At 57.4% G+C, this 13,682-nt stretch overlaps 1 protein-coding gene across 6 annotated transcripts in view; it reads left to right on the forward strand.

Annotated features, from left to right (window-relative positions):
• SPRY3 (sprouty RTK signaling antagonist 3) overlaps positions 1-10,247 on the forward strand; it is a 12,251-nt gene extending 2,004 nt beyond the window's left edge. For 3 of the 6 annotated variants that reach the window (XM_041424263.1, XM_041424260.1, XM_041424259.1), the window contains exon 2: positions 3,618-10,247. In XM_041424263.1, coding sequence (XP_041280197.1) covers positions 3,665-4,579 — 915 coding nt within the window. In that variant the 5' untranslated portion in view covers positions 3,618-3,664 and the 3' untranslated portion in view covers positions 4,580-10,247. Of the gene's footprint in view, positions 43-73; positions 1,964-2,002; positions 2,295-3,617 lie in introns of those variants that run through there. The other 3 variants (XM_041424258.1, XM_041424262.1, XM_041424261.1) reach the window with 3 other exon arrangements.
• The last annotated feature ends 3,435 nt before the right edge of the window (positions 10,248-13,682 follow it).

Genomic DNA, 13,682 nt, shown 5'->3' on the forward strand with positions numbered 1-13,682 from the left:
CGCTCGGGCTCCGCGGGCGGATGGACAGGCGGCGGCTGCGGGGTGAGTCCGCCCGGCGCGGACACGCGTGGGCTGCGGGACGGCGGCGGAGCGCGGCGGGGGGACACTCGTGGGCCGAGCGGGCGGGGGTCCCGGGCACTCGTGGGCCGTTCCTGAAGGGACGCGGGTCCCTGGATGCGCACGGGCTGGGCGAGGAAGCTGCGGTTCCGTGCGGTGGGGGTTGGGTCCTGCACACGCGTGGGGTGCGCACGGTGGGGCTGGGGCCGCGTGCGGGTCCGAGTCACGCGTGGCTTGTCCTGTGAGTTGTCCCGCACACGAGCGGGCTGCGGGCGCGGCGGTGCCCCGGAATCCCGGGGACACGGGGGCTGTGTGTGCTTGGAGGGGCTGCGGGACTGTGCCGGGTGCGAGCCCCGCGTGGGCTGCGCGCTGAGTGGGACCGGGAGCTCAGCCTCCCCCCAGCACCCCGCTCCACACCGCAGCACCCAGACAGGGCGAGGGGGTCCCTTTTCTCCCACCTGGCGCCCTGAGCCACTTGCCTCCGGTTCGCAGCCACCTCCAGCCTGTAAATAATTTGCTTTTACGATCCCTCCTCTGGCCCATTATCACACGAACTTTATATGTTTGAGGCTGGTGGTGGCCATAAAGCTGTCCCGGTTTCCGGCGCTGGCGTGCCCGCCGGGCAGGCAGGGTGTGAGGAGGAGGAGGCTGGGGAGACGCTGCCCCAGGCCCCCCAGGAGGGCAGGTAGGCAGGGAGGGGTGCAGCAGAGCCCCGGGGATGCTCAGCTCAGTGGGGCTGGGATATGGAGTGATTGCAGCCCTGGAATCAGGCTGGAGCAGGGAGGGCTGTGAGGGAGTGGGGGGCACTGGGCTATTCGGGGGTGGGGGAGGAGGAAGAAGCGGGGTCCCGGCTCCGGTCATTCAGTCCCTCTGAAGGACCCACAGATGTTCTCTTCAGCTCCCCTTGGTTCCCACAGGGACGTTTACATCCCCCCCAGCCAGTGAGTCTAGGTCCTTGTCTGATCCCTGCACCTTGGAATCACAGCTCTGGGGGCATTTGGGCCCTGGTCCAGCGTTGAGGGGGCTCCCAAGATCTGTTTTTCTCAAGATGCTGTGTCTGAGCCCTGACCCCAGATCTGGAGTGTCTGGCACAGCCGATGGCCAGCTCCTCTCTGGCTGTGTCCCCCGTGCTCGGTTCCTCCTCATGTTGTCCCTCATGCCCCAGCCTGGCTCAGGGGTCTCCTCGTGCCTCTTGAGCTCCAGGTGTTCAGAAGAGGATTTGGGTTGCCTGTGCTGGGCCAACAGCCCTGTTGGCTCTGTGGCTGCAGGACCCTCTGTGGGCTCTCTCCCTTTGGTGCTCCCCATGGTTGGAGCCCCCGGGACCCTCACAGGGGTCATCTCACTGGCCAAGTCTGAATGACCAAGTACTGAGCCCAGGTGAGTGGGGATGGACACCTGGTGTGAGCAGCTGCTCCCAGGTGGAACCAGCATCATTCCCTGAACGATCCAATCCCGACAGGATCTGGGTCATGAGGGATGTGGGAATGTTCTGAGGCTGCTCCCTGCTCCCCTCTGCACAGTCCCAGCTGCAGGCTGAGATGGGCCCTCCCTCTTCAGAGGGGTGCTGGGGCTTCATGTCCCCAGCCTGTGCTTTGGTAAGATCCTCCCAGGTGAGGAGCTCGGTGGCAGCAGGTGACAGCTGCGAGAGCTTTGCCTCTGGCCTGTTCCCATCTCACAAACCTTCCCCGAATCAGCCATGCCCTCCTAATTCCTCTTGGTACTGCTGTGAAAGAAAAGGGTACCCAAATCACCTGTGGGTGTCCTGGGTGAGCGACTCCTCACTGTCTGCATCTTCCCACAAGGGGAATTGCATGGAGGAGGGAAAACCCCAAATCTGAGCAGATCAGTTACCTTTTCTTTCCAGGGAGGGGGATGGGAGAGACGAGATCTTGCTTGAACAGTCAAAGTAAGTTGCATTTGCTTTTCCCTGCTCCTCAAGGTCAGCCTAGCTAATGAAAATCAATCTTCCCTCTGCCTCTCTCTGCTGCATGAGCAGATTCTACCTGTCGCCCCTTCACCTACTTGAAAGCAGCGGCTGCCCCGTCCTGCCGAGCATGGGCAACGCCGGAGGGAGCTTCCTCCTGGAACGGCATCTTCCTGCGGGCACAGAGACAATATCCGTGGCACGGAGGGATCACTCCTGTGATCTGTCCTCTGTCCCGGGGAAGCTGGCTGTGCACGGGAAGCACGTATCCCACGTGGAGATCTGGGCTGGAAGTGGTGGGCTCTGGCATGCAGTGAGTGATGTCCATCCTCTGGGCACTCCTGGGCAGCTCCGTGTGCAGGTGGCCGGAGCGGAGCTTTGTGTCTCCCTCCCTCCCGGGGCTGGGAGCTGTCCCGTGGCTCTCCTCTCCTCTCCTCTCCTCTCCCAGCCCCACTGAGGGTTCTACCTGGCGAGGTCTGGCAGATGAAGGTTTGGAGATGGAGCTGCTGCCATGGGGTCAAGCCTGCCAGGAAGGGGAGTGGTGGGACATGGAGTCCCCCCTGCCCCATCCCACGATCCTCAGCAGTGCTGATGTTCCTGGGCATGGCAGGCTCTGCTGCCAGCAGCGCCACCCGGGAAGGGCCATGTCCTGAAAACAACAAGGGCAAATGGCACAGCAGGGGTGTGAGGGGTATGACAGGGCTTGCCTGTGCCAAGGCTGCCTTCCCTCGTGTCTGTGCCAGGTTTGAAGGGAAACCTGCCCTTCCCAATGCTCCTGATGGGGGCAAATTGGCTCCTGGGCTGGGGATGGGGTAGTGGGATGCTGCAGTCCCCCAGGACTTGGAGTCTGCGGGATGGTCCTGTCCTTGGCCAAACATAGGGCTCATTAGTTGCAATTTCATCCCTGGAAGTGTTGGTGGTCAACACTTGGTGGTTCAGTGGTGAATATGATGGTGGTGGTGCTGCTGGGTTGATGGTTGGACTTGCTGATCTTAGAGGGCTTTTCCAGCTTCAACGATTCAGTGATTCTAATTTGTTACTGCTGCTGCCTGGAGTTAGAGAATCTGTGTTCAGATTCCCATCCCAGTGCTCCCAGTGTGTGCAGGGAATGGGAGCAGAAGGCTGCTCAGGGTGTGCTGGGAACCTCCAAAGCAGAGAGAGCCCTTGCTCTGAGGGAGACGCCGTTCCCAACTCTGTCATGCCTCTGGATCAGTCACGGCTTCCCATTACCCCTCCTCCGGAGAGGGCCAGCACGTGTCCCTGGGGAAGGAGAAGGAGGTGCTGGTGAGGGGTGGGAAATCCTCTAGAAGGACACAAGAGGCTCAAAAGCACGGAGAGAGGCTGTGCCCACAGGGGTCGAGGGGCAGATCCGACAGCCCTTCCCTTGGGATGTGTCCAGCCTAAGTGTTCCCAGGCACAAAACTACTCTGGATCCGATTGCTGGAAATCATTTCATTTGGAGTTTTCCAGCCAGCCTTTGTGTCCTGCTTTGCTCTAATGGAAGGTGTCCCTGCCCATGGCAGGGGGCTGGAATGTGATGAGCTTTAAGGTCCCTTCCGTCCCAAAGCAGTCTGTGATTCAATGATTTGGATGGACATAACGGGGATATTTTCTCTCTTCCTGCCCCATCCTTTAGGATTTTTAGATGTGCCCTGATGCCGCAGGGTCTCCTGGCTCCTGGAAATGCAGCTCTCTTCCAGCGTGGCTGAACTCAGCTGTGACGAGACCATGGACCCACCCGCCGAGGATTTCCAGCAGGTCCTGTCCATCGACCAAATCCGCTCCATCCGTGCCAGCAACAACTACGTGGAGAGACCGGCGGCGTGCTTCCAGCAAGCCCGCTCCAACCCCTCGCTGTCGCAGCCCCCGCACAAGCAGGAGTGGTCCCAGGACCGCCTGGCGTCTTCCACCTTCCAGGACCTGCACCGCAGCCACAGCCAGCAGCACCAGATGCCGCCTCTGCAGCCGCACCTGAGCCACTCGAGCACGGCCAGCTCGGTGTCGCAGAGCACCACGGCCTCCGAGCAGCGCCTGCTGAGCAGCTTGACGCCGTCGCACTCCGGGCACTCGCTGGTGCGGACGCAGCCCCGCGGGGCTGAGCTGAAGGCGGAGGAGTCCCCGCGGAAGGGCGCGGAGCCGCCGCCGGCGCACGGGCACCTGCTGCTGTGCGAGGCGTGCGGGCGCTGCCGCTGCCCGCGCTGCACGGCCGCCCGCAGCCTGCCCTCCTGCTGGCTCTGCAACCAGCGCTGCCTCTGCTCCGCCGAGAGCCTCCTCGACTACGGGACCTGCCTCTGCTGCGTCAAGGGGCTCTTCTACCACTGCTCCACCGACGACGAGGACACCTGCGCCGACGACCCCTGCTCCTGCGGGCCGGGCTCCTGCTGCGCCCGCTGGGCTGCCATGAGCGTCCTGTCTCTCCTCTTGCCCTGCCTCTGCTGCTACTTTCCCACCCTGGGATGCCTCAAACTTTGCCAGCGGGGTTATGACGGCCTGAAACGCCCCGGCTGCCGCTGCCAGAGCCACACCAACACGGTCTGCAGAAAGATCTCCTCGGCCAGCGGCACGCCCTTCCCCAAAACGCTGGACAAGCCGGTATGACCCTCCCGAGGAGGAGAAGCGGGCTTTGCTCCTCTTCCTCCCCTTCCTCCTCCTCCTCTTCTTTCCTCCATCCCCCTTCTCCCTCGGCTCCCTCTGCTCTGCAGTGCCCCTCCCTCCCCACTATCACGTTCCAGGATTAAGACGGGTGACCTGGGGGATCCCCCAGGCTTTGGGATGCCCCGGCTGGGTGGCCGGGGGAGCTGGCACTGAGGGTACCAGTGGTTTTGCACATGCAGGAGAGAGACAGAAGAGTCAGAGCGAGCTGAGGGTGCCCTCCCTGGCTGTGTCCCACAGGGAAATGTGACCCAGAGGGTCCTTGGGACTCTGCCCCCATGGCCAGGGTACCTGAGGCCCCTCAGGGCTCTGCTCTCCGTAGTTTTAGGAGCTGTCCCACAGTGTGGTCCTTATCCGTAGGGAAGGAGACAGGTCAGTGCATCCCTGTGCTAGAGTCCCTCGGGAGCCAGACCCCTCCTCCCTCTCTTTCTCCCTCTCCTGCACTTTCTGTAGGTGGCCTTTCTCCCCTCAGGTGGCCACAGGTCCCTTTCCCCAAGGGGCTGGGGTGCCAAGGGGTCTCACCGGTGGCAGTGGCTTCCCTCCAGTCTTGGAAGCCACTGGGAGAAGCGAGCAAGCTCCAAAATGAGGTGGCACCATGTTTTTCTATCTCAAAGAGGAAGAGAAAGTGTGGGAAGCTTTAGAAACCTTCTGGCAGGGGAAGGAGCTATCGGAGGCAGCCCAGCCCACTCTCTCCTGCCCGACTGCAGCAAGGGAAAGGTCCCCTCTGGGATTTGGCTGAGAACAAGGAGCTGCTTGGAAATTGCCATTCATTTCTCCAGGCCTTGGAGGGCTGCCTGAGGTGGGAGCTGCTGCCTGGCTCCATCCCACCACCCAGCAGATGCCACAGGCACCAGCTCCGTGCTCGAACCCCGATCTGGTACCTTCCACCAGCACTGAATTCACTTTAAAAAAATATGGCAAAGCCAACTATGAGCAGCCACCGCTCCAGGGACTCCCCAGCGGGGCTTCTGTCGCCTTGCCTTGGGCTGAAGGACATGGAAAGCAGGAGGGGGTGTCGAAGCTGGGGACCCCGACCTTCCCTGCCTGCCAAGTTTCCTTTGAGTCCTCACCTCGCTGAGGAGGTTCTGCTACTCGCTGGCAGCCGGGGCTGGGGCTGGAGCCAGCCCTGGGGCCAGCCCTGGAGCCAGTCCTTGGGCCGGCCATCTGCAGAGCAGACGGACACTGCAATCCGGGTCAGGGCTCCAGGTTTCCTACTGGGATGATAATAACCCCAACTGGTTGCTGTGGCTGGGAGACTCCTGGTGGTCCTGGGCTCAGCCCCATGTCTGTGTAGTGCCAGCTCCTGGCTGTGACCCCGCTGGCATCATTTGAGGGAGTTTGGAGCCGGGATGGTGTCCTGGAGCTCGGCTCTGCCTGCCTTTCCCCTTCCCAGGTGTGTGAGCACGAGAGGAGGCAATGGTGCTCCTGGAGGAATATATGCAACACATCCCTTGGCTTCTCCAAGACCCAGCTCCCAGGGCCCATCCGTCACCTCCTCCCATCTGCCTCTTTCCGTAGAGTTCTGTGGATCTATTTTTGTAGATATAAATATGACGTTAGTATGGGTAGGTCTATTACTAATAATATTCATGATACTGCTGTGAACGGTGCCAGGTACAAGGTTTGGCTTCCTGGTGCACTTGCACAGGCTGGAAAAGATGATTTCCCAGTCAGTTTATTGCTAATCCCAGATCCTTTGCTCCCAGGTTGTCGGGAGTGGGGGAAATGGAGGTGTACGGATTGTCTGAAGGTCTGCACTGCAGGGAGGGTGGGATTCAGTGCTGGCTGAGAGGTGAGGCAGAAGTGGAATCTCATTGTGGGACTCCTCTTTCCATCCATTCACTTTCTAAAAATCGTGGTGGATCCAAGCTCCCTCTGTTGCAGGGAAAAGTTGTTCCAGGGAGTGATTCATCCCTCTTGGAAGCATTATTCATTAAATCCTGTGCTGGCTGTGCCCGGCTCCCCTGACTCAAATGGCACCCAAACATTGAACTCCAGGCTCCATGGGGAAGGGGGGATGAATCCCATGTCTGGTGGGAGGTTTGTGTAGGAGAATGTTATGGACGTGAGAGAAATCCTCTCCCTGACTTCACCCAGAGCCCGAGGAGGGATGTGGAAGGATCTGTGGGTATCTCAGGATGATGCTTTGGGATGCAGAGGGATCCCCTGGCATCAGGAAAGGACAGAGCCCCATCTGGGCATGGTCCATCCCTAAGGCCAGCCTGGACTCTGGAATCAATTGGATTTTAAGGCCATGATCTTCTCAGAGGATGCCCTGTAGGTGTGTGAACCCCTCTAAGATCATTCCTGTGGCAACAAACATAAAATGCATTGCTAATACATTTATCCTTATGCCAATAATTGCTTGGCTCCCTACTTGCAAGCGATGTTGTGGGGAGACACTTCCTCACAGAGTCTCCTTCCTTTGGAAGGCTCAGTTCACTCTTCTATTGGTGCTGATTAAACTCCTTCTTCATAAAAACCAGAGAGCATTTTTAGGGAGAAAAGGTCCCTTTTTCCCTGTGGGTTGGAGGAACTGTCTCCCTTGAATGAGAATGAGAAACAGTTCATTGAAACTTTTTAAAGAAAACTAATGAACAGAATTTTCCAACTTGCTCTACTTTGATTTTTTTTTCCTCCTCCTTTTTAAACGGATCCCACTTGTAAATTTAGTTACCACCTCTGTATCTTTGCAATTCATTGCTTCCTCTCCTGATGGTGGAATGACTCAACATGTGAAGCTTCATCATTTTCACGGCCTCCCAAGTCATGCGAGCGCAGGGTGACCTCCCCCAGGTGCTGGAGCTGGGGGTTGAGGAGAAGGCTGCCCATGGATCAGCTCCCCAGAGCCAGCTCTGCTTGGCACAGCAGCAGCACAGTGACCTTCAGCAACTGGGGGGAGGCCAGGACTGCCAGGACCCTCCACCTAATGGGCTTTTTCTGGGTCAGTGCAGAAGCTCTCTTCCTACCAGGGAATGGTGCCACAGTCTGGTGAGGGCTGAGGAGCACAACCAGGGCTCTGGAATGTCTCCTCTCCACGAAATGACAAATCTGGGGGATACATTTCATTAAAAACTGGACATGTAGAAGGGGAGGGATTTTAAAAGCTGTGGACATGGTTTACAGTGGCTTACAGTGCTGGGTTAGTGTTTGGACTCAGTGGTCTTAGAGGGCTTTTCCAGCAGGAATGATTCCACGGTTCTAGGAAATGGAGAGGACGAGAGCCCCAGCTGGCACCGAGGGCTGTGGGATCAGAGCAGGGCTTTGTTTTCACCGAGGGCAGTCACAAAAGCCACATTCAGGACCTGTGGGGGCTGGAGGAGTTCAGCTTGCTGGCCTCTGCCCTGCTCATGGGTGCAGATGGCTTCACCTGGAATTCCTGCTGCCCACTCCAGCTGGGGATCCTCAGCACATTTCCCCTCCTTGCTCTCATCAGGCAGGCGAGGTTGGGAAGCGCCAAAAGCTGTCCAAGGAGAAGCACCCAAAGCTCTGGTTCACCAACCTCATCCGTGGTGGGGAAGGCTGTGGGCAGGCTCAGATTCTTTCCCTGAGCTTTTCCCAACCTCCTCTGACGAGATCCATCCTGCTCCATCCCCAGCTCGGCTTCCAGGCTGTTTGGTTTGCCCGTGGAGAGAGCCCCAGTTCTGGTTGGGGTTGGGAGCCCCTTTCCTGCCCCACCCTCCATGAGTCAGATCCCATCTGCTCGGGGTGTTTGTCTGCAGCTGCCTGTCCCAGCAATTGGGTTTTCTCTCTGTCCTGACGTGTCTTTTTTGGTTTTCTTTTGGGAGCGTCACATGTGGAGCCCTCTGCTCTCCCACGGGGATGGATCTGCATTGTGAGGGAGCGTTCCTGGGCTGTTGTCTTCCCTTTGCCAGAGAGCATGCAGGGCTGGGGGCAGACTGGAGCAGGGAAAGAGATTCAGGTGCCAAAGGAGCAGGAAGCAGGAGCTGCTGAGCAGGACCTGAGCTCCCCCTGCTCTGCTCCCCATCCAGAACCTTCTTTTCCCACCCAGGAGTCCAAAGCTCCATCCATGCAAGAAGGTGTGATGTTTTTTGCTTCTTCCAAGGCTTCCCTTGGTCCCTTTTCCCCACTGGCAAATCAGTCCCAGCAAAGGTGGGGAGGGGTCATGGGGAGGGGTCAGGCTGGAGTGTCCCTCCCATCCCACCCCCCACCACTCCTGGTGGAAGGGCCAAAGAGGTCCTTGGGTTGCTGTCCACTCATCCTTGAGAAACATCAGTGCCTCAAAGAGCAGGGGGAAGCTCTTTGTGATTCACAGATTCCCATAAAATCCCACTGAGTTCACTCCTGCCCATCCCCAGGGGTGAACCCTGATGGAGGGAGGACAAATGCCATTGACCAAAAGATGCCAAAGCCTGGAATCTGAGATTAGGAACGACGCTGAAGTGTGGTAGAGAGGGGTGAGCTGGGTTTGAGGGGAGCTGCTGTGGGATTGGCACAGGAAAGGAGCCCACTATGCCCTAAACTCCTGTTCCCAGCACCACTGCTGTTGCTCTTTCCTGGGCTGTTCTGAGGCTGGAGAAAGCTGGGAGTGCTCAGACACTGGGAGGTCAAATGTTTGTGATAGGGATGTGATAAGGGCTGACCCCCACCCTAAACCTCACTCTTGGTCTTTAATGGGATCCAGTTCAGCCTTGGCTCCTCCAAGGAACCCATGGAGCCCATGGGATACTCTCTGATCCAGTTGGCCCAAACCACCCTGAGCTGGGACCTCTTTGGCTCAGTTTGCTTTGGGTATTTCCCCATGAGCACCAGAATCTCTTGCCAAGACTCCTGGAGTCACACTGGGAGTGGAGCTGGGATCTGTTCTCCTGCTTGGGGTGACATTGCAGAAGTATCTTGTGAGGACACAGTCCCGGGGTTCCTCAGAGGGGCACTGCAGGCACGGGGGGTTTTGGATGGATGGGAAGGGGTCACAGCCCGCCAGGGCAGCGGGAGGCTCTGGGTCCCTCTCCTGCTGTGCCCAAAGGGCTTTGTCATGAGCAGGACCTATCCCACCCCAGAGCTGGGCCTGGGAGAGGAGGTCCCACAACCTCTGTGCCAAGGTCACCCCAAGTCCCAAGCCTGGCCCGTCCCCACCTTGCCCCTTTCCCCCTTTCCACTGGGATATCTCCTGGCAGGAGCTCCTCATCCTCCTCCTCCTCCCCTGGTGTCCTCAGCACAAAGCTCTCCTTGGAAGATCCCCCTGGTCTCCACAGGACAGGCCCAGGATCCCAAGGCTCCCATCCCGGGTTTCTGGGTACAAAACCCTTCTGTACAGCCTGTAAAGATCCCTCCCTGGCTCTCTCCATTCCAGTTCCTTTCTTTAAGGTATAATATATGTTTATAACCTGATGGCTGTTTTTTTGACAATACTCTTGTACCTTTTAAGGGGAAAAAAGTTTAGAAACCAAAGTATTTATTTGAAAAGTTTATTTTAAAGATAAGAAAAAAAAAACCTATTTATTTTACTGCACCCTCTTCTGTTTGGTTTTCTTCTCTTGCAAAGCTGATAACTGTTACAGAACCACTGCTGAGGTGAAAGAAGTGATTCTATGGGTGGCTTCACAAGCCCACTTAGAGCAACTATTCAATAAAAATATATATTAATTTTGAATGTGGTCTTGTTCTTGTCTCCATGGTGGTCAGGGCATGGCTCAGGCTTTGTCTGGGGTGCTGGATGGCTGGGCAGGGACTGAGAACTGGAGAGATTATCCTGGCTTCCATGAGGTCTCCCCTGGGAGTCTTCTGATGCTCAAACCTTCAAAATTCAGTGTGGGCTTCCCTGCTGCAGCTGCCCCAGATTCCTGAGGAAGGGCTGGCTCAGGTGGCAAAGGGCAGGAGCAAAGAGGGGGAGATGAGGTAAGGAATTCCTGAGTGCTTGGGGCTTTCAGTCACCCCACAGACATCCCAACGTGCTCCCAAAGTCTCTCCCACTGCCAGAGGAGGGATGCCACAGGGCCATGGGTGTCTTCTGCAGGAGGTGCTGCAGCTGCCACCTGGCTCCTTCTCCAGCAGCTGCTGAAGGCACCTTGGAGGTGGGTTTAGCCCAAACCAGGAAGAATTCGGGCCACACCCCAGCAGCTCCTGGGCCAGGCTGGTGCCTCTGCTCCCTGTGCACATCTCAGAGCTGTGGACCCCAAAGCCCTGCTCATCCAGAATGCAGACATGCTCATCCTGAGGGCTCTCTGCTCCCCGAGTGCTCTTCTTTCACACAGCTGCTGGAGCTTTCCCCCAGCACCTCCAGAGCATGAGGCTCTCGCACACAGATTTGGTGGCTGATCAACCCCATGGTTGGTGGCACCCCCATTATTCCTCTTTCATTTGTTGGCTTCAGTGCCTACCCCTCAGCTTGGGCTTTTTTCCTCTCTCTGCAAGAGTCCTTCTTTTCCTAGGAGGGTTTCCCTAGGCCAAACTTGTGCTGAAGAGCATTCCCGACCCCTGTTCTGAATTAAACCCATGCACTCTGCACATCTCTCACCACAAACCCTTTTCCCAGGCTGGTTCCCTGTTTCTCCCTGTCTGTGGCATTGCTGGTATCAGATCCTGCTTTCCAAAATCGGTTCCAACGCCTCATCCCCAGCATCCAGGATCTGCCTGAGGGCTCTGGAGCACAGATGTGAGTCCAATCCCTGCTGTGACTCACTCTTCCCCTGCTTTTCAAACAAAAGATGGCTCCTGGCCATTTGTCACCCATTGGCTCCTTTCAGTGCCAAAGTCCCTCTCCTTTGGACAGAGCCAAGCACTTTCATTCCCAGATGTGCAGCTTTCTGTTAATGGTGTTAGAGCCCTATTGGTGCCTGTAGTGCCACCTTCCCAAGCCTTCCTTGTCCTCATACCACCAAATTTTCTGGCATCTCTGGGTCTCTCTCCTGTGGTCCTGTGGAGGAAGGCTCAGGAACTGAACTGCAACGTGAGATAGTGACCTACAGACCATGGTAATCTGAAACAGATGTTAATTGCTCACTTAAACATTTTCCTTCTGTATGAAGGAAGTCACAATGGTCCCAGGAATGACAAAAAAACTGCAAAAATTGTTGGGTTTTTTTTTTCCCCGAAGATTAGGGTGATTCTTTGAACTACACAGTCATTTTCTGTTTTGCATCCACGTGAGGATGAGGAGAGACTCCCCAGGCTTGAACACCCCATGGCACCTACCCCGGTGAATTCGGGCTCTGAGCCACCCAGAGGGTTTAGCCTGGAATAAGACCCCAGCTGTCCTTGGCTGACAGAGATTGTTCAGAGCTGAAATGTCCTGTTCTGTCCTGTCCCAGGACCAGCACAGCCTGAGCAAGCTCAGCTCTGTGAAACCCTTCTCAGACACCGACTATGTTTTCCAGAAGTGCATTTCCACCTTCCTGGTGTTGAAATCTTCCCTTGCCCAGAGCAAGCGAAGTCAGGCCAAGCTCAGATCCCCCTGAGGACGCCCAGGTGTGATCCAGCCCCGTGCCTGCTGGAGCATCCCTCGCATCCCGGGAAGGTGCCTGGCGGGCTCAGGAGAGCCGGGGAAGGTGTTTGCAGTCAGAGCTTGGCTGTCTAGACAGGAGAGAGAGAGGAGCCCTCAGAAGGAGTCATTCATCTCTTCCTAAGATGGCTAAATAGGTCAGATGACTCATGCCCTGAAAGTGCCGATTTCTCTGTGCTGACTACAAAGAGGGAAGGAGCTCCGCCGTCCCCCCGCGCTGCAGACACCGAGGGGAGCGGATCCGAGCCTGCCTGGTGGATGTGCCCTGGCTCAGCAGGGAATTCAGCCTCCCCGGGGATCCTCAGTGCTGCTTCTTCAGGGACGCTGATGAGGAGACGGAGGATTAATTAAACACGGGTGGGTTTTGGCTTGTGCTGAAGGTGATGCCTGTAGGAACCTGGGTGTGCAGAGCTGGGAGGGATGGGGCAGAGGGTCTAGCCCAGTTCCCTGCTGTCACCCTCGGCTGTAGGGACCAGGGGCCACGAGTTCAGGCTGGAGGGATTTGCACAATGGCTTCTCCACCATCAGAAACCCTTTCCTGCTTGGCCATGGTTGTGCTCTGGTTAGGGCTGAGGGCACCTCTGCTCTGACACCTCTGGCCTCACAAAGCCAAGACTGCTCTGGGCAGAGACAAGGGCCATTTTTGTGTTGCCCCACCACTGTTCAGAGCTGCTCAGTGCAGAGTGAGGTTTAGGAATCCCTGGAGGCATCACAAGGTTGAGGGGGCAGCTCTGAGGGCAGCCAGGAGCCTTTGGAATATCCCCGACAAGAAATGAGCCCCTCAGGAGGGTGACCTGTGCTGTGATTGCAGCCCTGGAGTATGGGGGATTTGCTCCCTGCAGGAAGGAGGGTCTCCAGGACCCCGGTGTGTACAAAAAGGACAGTTTGCACCCTCAAAAAAACCAAAATGCCTGCGGGTTTCAGCACTGCCTGGATATCACTCTGGCCACACTCTGGCCCTGCAAAACATCACGAGATTGGCTTAAAAATCAAGATGCAGCTCACAGCAGATTCTTGTTTTTCGCTGCTGCTTTTGGAGGCTGACTGAGTCATGCTTACAAGCCTCCCCTGCCAGACAGCAGGGCTGGCAGCTCGCTGGGCCGTGGGGCGAGCACGGGATCCTCCCGTGGGCCCGAGCGGGGCCTGGGGACAGCCTGGTCCCCCCTGGCGTGCACTAGCTGTGCACAAAATGGCCAAGGATCCTAAACTGGGGGTGCTGCCCGACACCCAGCAGGGGTGGGAGGTCCATCTTCTCACTTTAGCCCGGTCACTGGCAGGCTCCTTCCTCCGGCCACCTCGCTTTGGCCTCAGCAGCCGCCGGTGCTCGAGCCACGGGGCTCAGGGGCATCCTGGGGTCCGGCCGAGTCCCAGCCCTGGGCCAGCAGCTGCAGAACATTGCAAAGCTCTCCACTGGTGTCTGAAGTGGGAATTTTTTCCCCTGGCTGGACACCCCTCACCAGGGTGTTCCCTGACCTCCTTCCTCTCTGTGTTCTGCTCCTAGGATGCACCTGAGGTTCAGGATATTTCTTCAAGGCACATCTAGAACAAAACTGTTTTCCTGATGTGGAACTCCAAATCCTCCTGGGG

Source organism: Onychostruthus taczanowskii, unplaced genomic scaffold, assembly GCF_017590055.1.
Source record: "Onychostruthus taczanowskii isolate IOZ18803 unplaced genomic scaffold, ASM1759005v1 scaffold81, whole genome shotgun sequence".
NCBI classification, from domain to species: domain Eukaryota; kingdom Metazoa; phylum Chordata; class Aves; order Passeriformes; family Passeridae; genus Onychostruthus; species Onychostruthus taczanowskii.